Source organism: Perca flavescens, chromosome 9, assembly GCF_004354835.1.
Source record: "Perca flavescens isolate YP-PL-M2 chromosome 9, PFLA_1.0, whole genome shotgun sequence".
NCBI classification, from domain to species: Eukaryota; Metazoa; Chordata; class Actinopteri; order Perciformes; family Percidae; genus Perca; species Perca flavescens.
In genome coordinates this window covers 25,775,190-25,785,343 of record NC_041339.1, presented here as the reverse complement: position 1 = coordinate 25,785,343, position 10,154 = coordinate 25,775,190, and the positions used below count along the sequence as shown (strand labels likewise).

General features: G+C 39.8%; 1 protein-coding gene across 4 annotated transcripts in view; it reads left to right on the top strand.

Moving 5' to 3' along the window:
• The first annotated feature begins 2,863 nt into the window (after window positions 1-2,863).
• Window positions 2,864-10,154, top strand: part of dennd1b (DENN/MADD domain containing 1B) — a 112,011-nt gene continuing 104,720 nt past the window's right edge. For all 4 annotated transcript variants that reach the window (XM_028587302.1, XM_028587301.1, XM_028587303.1 and 1 more), the window contains exons 1-2: window positions 2,864-3,199; window positions 3,826-3,890. In XM_028587302.1, coding sequence (XP_028443103.1) covers window positions 3,183-3,199; window positions 3,826-3,890 — 82 coding nt within the window. In that variant the 5' untranslated portion in view covers window positions 2,864-3,182. The remainder of the gene's footprint in view (window positions 3,200-3,825; window positions 3,891-10,154) is intronic.

The window sequence follows — 10,154 nt, the reverse complement described above, 5'->3', positions numbered from 1 at the left end:
AATGCAATATTATGCATGAACTCTACTGCACTCTTCTCTTCTACATTTAGGCTAGACTGCATTTTTTACAAATAAAAAAAAACACAGGGAGCTCTATATATTTTCTATATCTTATAGAGTGACATTTTAATTTAACAAGATAAATCATTTGCACCTCAACTAGGTCAAATATTTGAAGCCATTCTGAAATATATTGTCAAGTCCTCAAAAAAGCAACAGTGGGACACTGTATTGTCCTTTTTTCAATGTTAGGTTATCTTAATATAATCTGGGACTGGTTACTGTTCACTGTGCTCTAAAATGTGAAACCTCACTGGTTCCCAGTGCCAAAGACTCTAAAGAGCTTTATGTACGTGTCTCTTTCTGTCTATGTGTGTCATATATTTTTTTTAACGTTAAGGCAGCAGCCCTGCCATTATCATTTCATACGGATGCCTGAAACAGCATGCACCAGTCTGCTGCCACTTAATTACCTTCCAGTCAGTCTGAAGAAATCTGGCTCTGATCCACGCAGACTCTCTGGAGAGGAGAGAGAAGTACATCTAAGCCATTGGTTTCAATTTACCATGGGACAAATATTGCATAAACATGCAAGCAATAAAATGAAAGTCCACCCTAAAACAGAATTTGCATGGCACTGCATATCAGTGATTTATAAAAATACATCTATAAAATGACAAATATTCCCTTAAAAAAGAAAATCATAGAGCATCATGATACTAATTGACTATGTCATCACTTTAGGGAGCTGGTCTACTGACAATGAATGTGTTACTGACCCTGTGGACTCATGTAAGTTCTGTTTGAGATTGATTATACCAAAATGAGTTTTAATTTAATAAAGTTTACAGCTACGAATCAAGATATGCACCAATGAAACAAGGAGTTATTTCATTTAAATTCTCAAACGAAATCCCAGAGGTGTACACAATTATAGAAATAATTTTATTTTAGGGTGGATTTCCCCTTTAAGAGGTAAGTGACTCAGCTGACTCGTGAGCAATATGTTAAATGTGCAGTCCTGAAGCAGATTCTAATAGTTATATACAGTATAGGCTGATTCTATACATGGTTTGTGTGTATGACACCTGCAGTTTCTCATAAAAAGGTTGTGTAATTGCGTTATGTTTTGCAACTTCAGCATTTATTTCATGCATGCATGTACTGTCATCTAACATGGTTACTGTAAGTAGCATTTTACGAATGGAACACTATAATTATGCAGGATAAAGTCAAGTAATCATGCCAGTCTTCACCAGTCTACTGTCCACCACAGTCTGATCTGTTGGTTGCTGAGCAGCTCCACTGAAGCTGTTGGGGGGGGGCAAAACAGTATTCTTTCACTTTGCCCACACAAATCAAGCCGACAGCTTCTCGAATCCTTGGGCTTGCTTTATACACAACTTGAGAACTATGAGGGGAAAACACTGTTTCCACAACCCGTTCTCACTCCGAACTCGTAAAGTACGGGCGTTTGGGCAGCGTCTGTCTGCGTCAGATACGACGCAAAAAGCACCCTTCAGCGTGTGTGTAGAACGCACCGCGGAGAGCAGCAGCTACAGGGCGTTTGAAGATGGCTCCCTGGGCTCCCTGTTCAGATGCACCAATCAGGGCCAGGGGTGGGTGTCTAACTCTGTGTGAATGACTGCTGATGCACACACATTCATTCTCTCTAGTGGGGGGAGGGGCTTAGGAGACAGTTTTGGGATTAAGCAGAAACGGGGGAGGGACTGAGAAGTTGCTGATGTTAAAAATGTTTGGCCAAGTCCTGGAAACTTTGCAATCCTACCTACAGCACCTTTAACCTAACTGCGTAAAAAGTGACGCCAATAGTCCCGACCAAGCCCGTTTAGATAAAGCACGTCTAGAAATATGACGCTAAAGGAGACTTTTAGCTTCAATAACAACGCCAAAGGCACCTGACCAAGCGTTTCCACAAGTGCTATGCTTGTTGTCACGCAAGTGACCCACTTCACAGGGGTCCTCTAAAAGAGGGTGATGATGCAAGACCCACCTTAATCTATATAGTACTTTAACGTTGCAAATTCCCTAACATTTTTGTTTTTAAACAAGCTTTCCCAAAACCAGATACCTCACAGTGAACCAGAGTAGTTGCTTGCTTTGCCCAGTTGGTAAACTGGTAAAGAGATTTCATCAATATTGATGTGCTGAATTTCATATAAATGTTGTCACTCACTGTACTCATTCCTGTGGAAATTTATATTTTTTATTCTGACAATGGATTGTCAAATTATTATGTTTCACGTGAAAGGTGAGAATTAGGCTACCAACCAACTCTGCAGTTCCAAGTTTAAGGATCATTTTTGTTTCATTCAGCTCAGTGTCAGTTGAGCTCATGGTTTTAATGGCCTGAAACATTAATTTGGCCTAAAACTGTTAAAACCTGCCCAGCAGTAAACAGCAGACAGACAAAGTTTGCAGCTAGCTGGTGAACATTGTGGAGCATTTAGCCAGATATTTCCCTTATGAGTTGGTGGAGATCAACACGGTACTAAAAAGAGAGTGAATATTGAACTTACATTTGTCAGGTAGCGTTCATATGTAGTGTTATAATTTGTAGGTTGTTCGTCAGCCCTCAAGTGGCCAAAAAATCTATTAGGCTAGTCTCAACTACCTTTTATTTTGGAAGCCCTCTCAAGGACCCTGATGGTCCCCAGGATCCCACTTTGGGAGCCACTGCTGAAGGCTACGGCTGCTACAATTACTGAACTAATAATGCAGTCTCATAGGGAAACACGTATTTTTTTTATCAGAAGCATGAATCACAGGGCTCAGGTCTGCTGTGTTACTCATTTTAGGTGGAAGAGAGATGCTTGCAGGCAGAAGCAGTAGCAAGGTGCTCATCTGACGCGCTGACGTCACCAAATCTTTGACAGCACTTCCTGGAGTGGTGTTTGTTGTGGGAAATAAACGCCGTGGTGCTGAACTGGGGGGGGGGTTCAGGCTACATTAAACCGCAGAAGGACGGCACAAACTACTACACTAACCCACCTCCAAGCATGCGGTCGCGGCAGCTTTCGACCGGTATCAGATGAGGCAGAAGAAGTGACGGTTTAGACTGAGGAAGGACAAGGTGGACATATTCTCGGACAGCCAAGCAGAGCCAGAGCCAGAGCAGAGCCGCCGACAGCACGGAGTTGTCGCGATGTGGTAGCTAAACCATGGACTGCAGAATAAAGTAAGACCCTGAGTGTAGTGTCTCTCTCTCTCCCCCCCTCCTCCTCTATGTCGCTTCTTGATATAGAGCTGCCGAGCTAACGGCTATCGTGTGGCACGTAACGTTAACTCGGAGCTAAACGTGAAATACTAAGGAATGTTTGGCCGTAATTTGAGCCACCTCCAGCAGTAGCTTTAACCGCCAGGCCAGCTGGCTCGACAGCATGTGGGTCAGTCTGTTGCTCTGTCTGCTAGCTGACCACCAATTAGCAGCTCCGCTAGCCAAGCAGACAGCGTTAAATAGGTTTATATGGACACGATGTAGACAGAGCGACCCAGGTCCTGTGACCCAAGTTTGTCCCGATATGTTGTCAGAGATAAGAAAGCTTCTCATTCTCACATAATGCACTACCAGCTAATATGCTGTTATTGACATTGTCGGCTATTGGCCGCTATTGACAGTGTGACTGACGTAAAGTAGGGCAGGTCCACTGTATTGATATTATACTCCTGTACGTGTAATGGAATTCAACACAGTTGCTATGTGTGTGTTAATGCTGAATACACACTTGTTGCCCATGATTGTGTGCATTAGCCTTATAGCGGCCCCTTATCTCCCCTGAGTAAACAGTGTTTTGTTTTTTACAGGGAGAATCCAGAAAGAACTTTTGATCTGGTTGTACAGGTGGCATGTCCAACATCTGAAAATGAGGGTAGGTGATGTCATGATTTCCATTAATAATGTGTCTGTCAGTTGCTTTGTGTAGACAAGTAAAAGGAAAACGTTTCTGAACATTTAAACAGCATGCATAATTAATAGAGGTTGAGTTGAAACAATTAGTCGATTCATTGATTATTTCCACTATCATCAAAGTCATTTTATAAACATCAATCAATCAATCAATTAACAATTTATTTATACAGCACTTTACAGCAACCAGCAGGTATCCAAAGTGCTTTACATCAAGAACCAAACATACCCAAAATAACCTGATTCCATCATTGTTTCAATGTAAATTAAATATCTTTAGGTTTTGGACTGTTGTTTGGACAAAACAAGATATTTGAAAACATCGCCTTGGGCTCTATAAAGTGTGATGATCATTTTTACATTTTCTATAGACCAAAAGATTAATTTATTAGTAGAGAAAGTAATTGGCAGATTAATCTATAATGAAAATACTTGTTAGTGGCAGACCTATAGAGCATATACATTTTAAATCGTCAGAAAGGTTATGGTCATTTATTAACCGTAAGTCATTTATCAAACAACAATGTCAAACATTCTTTGTTTCCAGCTTCTCAAAAATGTCAATTTCCTCGCTTTTATATTTCTGTTAAATTTCTTACCAAACAATTAATTGATTCATAATACATTTAAAAAAAAAAAAAAAAAAAAAAAAAAAAAAGTATTCAACAATGAAAATAGTTGGTAGTTGTGGCCTTAAAATCCATCTTAATAAAGATGTTTTTGTGTGTTTGCCAGTTGTATGTTTTGTAAGCCATGTGTTTTGTTAAAATGACTGTAACTACAGTAATTGTAAGGCTGTACAGCCAAGATGTCATGTAACGTTGGCAGCAGTGTTTTTGCTTAAAAGTCAGACAGCGAGCGTTACAGAACTACACAGCATGACTGAGTCCAGTCTTGCACAATGAGAGCTATCATTATGTCTGTGGTGTTATATTCTGTGCTCCAGAGTTGACTTTGTCAAGATCCTAAGGACTAGAACAGGTCAACACTGAGTTTAGCTGTAAAATTGTCAGATGTTAGCTGCTTTTAGATCTTTATTAGTGTTCTTTCTTCATTTATTTGACTGATTTTCCAGTCTGCACTATTCTTTTATTAAGCTGGACCATAAGTTAACCAGTGCAGGCATTTCTCTTGTAACCGTGACCCCACAAAGATCATGCTTGGGTCAGCAAGCTGCATTTACTGTTCTGCTTTTTGCAGTGGTCAAACATTCCAGCAGTGGTGGCCAGGACAAAAAGTGTTCAGACTAGTCCGGGAAATGACTGTGGCCAATGAAGAACAACACTATATTCTACCTTTATGAATATGGGAAATAAAGTAACCTATATTTCACATCAATATCCAGTGTCACCCATAAGTCAAATATCGTGTAAAAACATTTTTGCTGCACATTACACCAGCTGTCTTATTTTGCCCGCTCATTTTTGACGTTAAAGAGGTGTTATGTGGACGGTTGGGTTGTGCAGCTGCTGAGCTGACCAGAGTTGACTGAAACTTGTCCTTGGATGTAGATCTGATATTGGATTTTGAACCAAACTCATAAACCACCGGCCTGCACTGTAATAACCGACTTCCCCCAGGTATGATCCAGGGTCAGGCTCATATCCGGGCTCCTGCTCCCTGGAGCACAGCTACAGAGCAATTTTGAACACCACTCAGGTCATATTGAATGTACGCATTCTGCTCAGTCATTTGACTGAAGTGCTCTCCCGCTGCCTCTCTGTGCTAATTCCTGATTGGATATAAGAATGTCCCTATTGAGGATGTTGTCATGATGTAGATGGATACTGTCTGCCAGCAGAGGCTTAAGGTAGTGGTGGATTTTTAAAAGAGTAGTTTCAGATAAACCATTTGAGGAATGACTCACTTCTCTCTGAATCTGATCAATTTCCCTTTCTTTAACTTTGCTTTATCTGCTATCTGTATGAAATACTTCTTGAATGCTAAAACTGTGCTATCATTGTACTAGGCCTGAATTGAGCGATTGTGTGTGAATATTATATATGTACACATGCATTAAGCTGTCAAATTTGACCTGTCATGCATTTGTCTCAATTCTGTGTTTCTTACGTTTATCACGAGCTGAAAGGGTTAATGCTATGAGTCATAACAGAACAGCTTTAGCCAGCTATGAAACCTCCACAGTCACTCACCACAGACTAGAGCGGTTTCTCCTACAGCCAAACATTAGGTACTTTGCCAAAAAGCACCACTTCACATTCACACATTATCTTCCCACTAACTCACAGAGGCAAACAAACAATAGTGCAACCATGATAGACTATAATTAAATTGTCATAGCAACATGGCGAAGAACATTTGAGCATTTGGAGAAGTGGTGTAAGGTTTCAGCTTGCTCATATTTCTCATATCTCCTCCTCACAGTTTAGGGAATACAAGTTTAATTTTAGATTGACTTTGGCTGCATTTTAGTTATATACTCCCTGTACCAGCGATGCGATTTGTAATACCATGCTTAAAAGTGTCTGAAAGGGTGCCCTCTTTGAATGAGCCGCAGCAGTTTCCCCACTCGTACCACATCCTGGTCCTGCAGGTCTGAAACTAGATCTATGTGCAGTGGCATTACATGATACCATTGTAGTGTAGTGTGGAGCGTAGTCCCCTTTGTTAATAGACATATAGCTTAACCCTTTTATAGAAGGTCAGTACATCTATCCCTCAACTTCCTGTGTTAAGTGGGTTTCACACCTTCTGTAGTCAGTGATATGTGTACAGATAACACCCACATGTTTGCAGACAAGCCTGCAATAAGCCTGTTTTTTATTAAGACGTTTCACGTGACCCTTTTAAACTGACAGTCTCAGAATAGATTGATTGTTGAGTTACATTACAACATTTTGGCATTTGAACTGTGCAAAGCATAATTCACAACTTAATATTTCTCTATATGACATGCTCTCTTAAGCCCACACAAGCGTACTGAATTGTTAATATTAATGTTAATAAATAAATATATATATATATATATATATATATATATATATATATATATATATATATATATATATATATATATATATATATATATATATAAATAAAAGTAATTAATCACTGTAAGATTTTAACTCAAAACTATATCAACTGGCAAGGAGCAAAATTGGCACGGGAAACCAGTTCCATCTGTGGGGATGGTTTCATTGGCTGGAGCTATGCTGACTTTGCATACGGTCTAGCCCCCCCAGGAACAGGGCTCAGCCTTTCTGCTGATTTTGTCCAGTGGCCACTCGCGGTATTGCAATGAAAAATCCCCCTGTGACTCGGAAAGGATTTTCCCCATGTGCCACCATTATAAAAGAGACGTCTGTAAAACTGTTGCCAGGACACCTCAAACTGCAAACAAGCTTGGTAATGACTCTATTCTGACTTTTTATTCCATGTAGTTTTTATATTTGAAAGACTTCCCTCAATCTGAGAAAAGAAACAAAAACAATCGTGACGTCACCACAATGTAAAGTCTATGGGCCGAGTGGGAACTCGCGGGCGGGGCCAGCGTGAGAAACCCTGCTGTCAGTTCACTGTGGCTGCTGCTTCCTCTTTTAACCTTGTGCAAAATCTATTCTACAAGTTGAGTTACACTAAGCAGCACACATTTAATCCCTGACCATGTAGATATGCAAATTTCTATTGTATATAGGGATTTGTAAAGTACAGGCCATTTTTTGTTGTCTAAAGAATGGCTTAGGCCTTGTTTAAAGTGCTCTGCAAATAGTGTTATTAATGTCCTCCAGAACAATACACAAGTTGTGCAGAATTATTATGTTTGATTGTGTGGCTATTTACTGAATAATGAGAAACAGAGCGGGAGTGGCAGTTTTGAGTAACATTGTGATGCTTTTTTAAATTGATCTTTAACTTGTGCTTATTCAAATATTTAGAAAGGTTGTGCTGCAACAAAAGCCAATGTTGTGCAAATAACATACAATTTTGTGTTTTATAAGCCTTTAAGGATTAATACATTTTTATTAATAATTATTAGGGCTGTCTATCAATTAAAAAATGTAATCAAGTTTATTACAGTCATGTGCTGTGATCAATCACAATTAATTGCAAATTTAAAATACTAAGATTTACTTGTTAACATGCAGTGTTGAAATAAATTATTGATCATTATTATGGAGGACGATTGATTTAAAGTTTGAGCTTCTAGTTGCGCTGTGGAGTTTTTCTAGAAGTTTCTATTGGTTTAGTAGTTTTATTTATTACTTGCACACGCGGGTGACGTGTTTCACAGTTCTACGAATGATGCCACACTATTGCACTGATCAACAGGTGGCGCTAACATGACAAGATATGCTGCAGTATGCCAGCAAAGGCAGCGAGGAAGAAGACTGAAGCTAATACACCTAGATGTCAACATTGCTGGATTTAAAATACTATAAATAAATACGAATTGTGCTTTGCAAATGTTTAAGAGGAAAGAAATGCACTTGACACATTCGTTATACCTCAAGCATACACACAACTAGTTTTGGTGAGTAACACTTAATTTAAAGTTGTTCACAGGAAAACTCTACAGGGCACCTTTACTGAAGTTGCTTAAAATGTGCATCTCTCATAACTAAGCATTGCTTAAGATAGTTCAAAGGTAAAGTTGCCAATTCATCACATTTAGTCACTTAGCATTTCCAGTAATAAAAACCTGACAATGGTCCAATCTAAAAATCAGTTCTACTAAAATAAACTCTAAACTGAAATGCTCACCCTGTACAGATTTGACTAGTAAGTACACTGCTGTTAGCAGTGTCTCATAAGCTTACTGAAGTTCTGTGATGTTGGACAACGTCCCAATTATTACTCCCATGGGTAGGTTTTACCGTCTTTTGGCAAACACTTGTGGTAACAACATAACATCAGTGGTGCAGGTATAAACAGAAAAGTCCATCTCCTTACAGATTTGATTATAATACAGCAATACGGAGATTTGTTGAGAGCATCAACATTCCTCAACAGAAGTGTTGATGGGGGGGGGGAACAAGAAAATAGTGCTCACAGCTACAACGGTGGCAGTGTTCATATTTGGACTTGGCCCCACTCTTCTAACCATGGATGTGTGGATAGATGACAGACACTGGCCCTTTTTCCTCATGCAGGTCCATGGAGACCTGGCCTCCCTTTTCAGCCTGAGCTCAGTTCCGCTTAGCTCTGTTGGCTCAGTGCTCTGTGGATGCTCAGGCTGTGAGCAAGCGTTGCCTGAGAGCGTGACTGGCATGCTAGCTACTAGCGGCCCTGGCTACATAAAGCCATATTGATGTGCTTCCAAGATGCTGCCAAAGCTAGCAGATGACGCTAATGCTGCCAAGGCAGTAGGTGGGGACAGATGCTACCTGTCCTCACCCAATCCTTCCAGCCAGATTGTTCCTAGTAACAAAGCAATAAACTTAATAGATCAACGTATCAATTTTACTGCAACACTCACGCTGCAATTCAGGGAACGATTTACTGTTCTACAAAAAAAAACCTCAATAAGTGCAGTTTGATTAGCACTGATGCCTCATGACTATGGTCTTGGGTTTAAAACCTGGCCCTGGTTCTTCTGTGTGGTTTGCTTTGCATCTTTTTGTGTACACTTAAGTTATCTTTTTCTGCATTCTTCCCTCAGTCAGAAAAATTGGAAGCTCTACATTGTCTGATTGTGAATGTTTTTTCATGCCTTATGATAGACTGACATTCTTTACAGTCTGTACAACATATGACACCCTCTAGCCTTAGAAGATGGGTGAAAGCACTGTTAACTTGTTTCCATCTCAAGTTTGCGCCTGCCCGTTCTTTAGAATTGAGGATATGTCTTTTTTTTATGTCTGAGGTAAGTGACAAGTTTGTGTCTGCTTCAAGATCTCAAGATATAGGTATGAGAACCAGAGAGCTATAGGATAGAGTAGACACAGTATGCTCTTTGATTCATATGGGCTTATAGCTTCACTTTGTCAAACTATGAAAAGATACTTTTGTTCTGTAGCCTAAGAACATTTTTCGTTGGGACCCGGAGGTCTCACAATGTCACCTGTTCGCTAGTTAGTTATCATTCTGTTTCCTTCTCTGCTGTAGCCTCCTAAAGCAGCACTATGATGGTACTTTTTTTTTTTTTTTTTTCCTATGGCTTTCACCCCTTCCCATTTTCACCCTTCATATTCGTAGAGCAAAACTCCTGTGTAGTAGAACTTTTAGAAAAGGTTGAACGTTGACATTCTGCAAAATGTCAGAATTG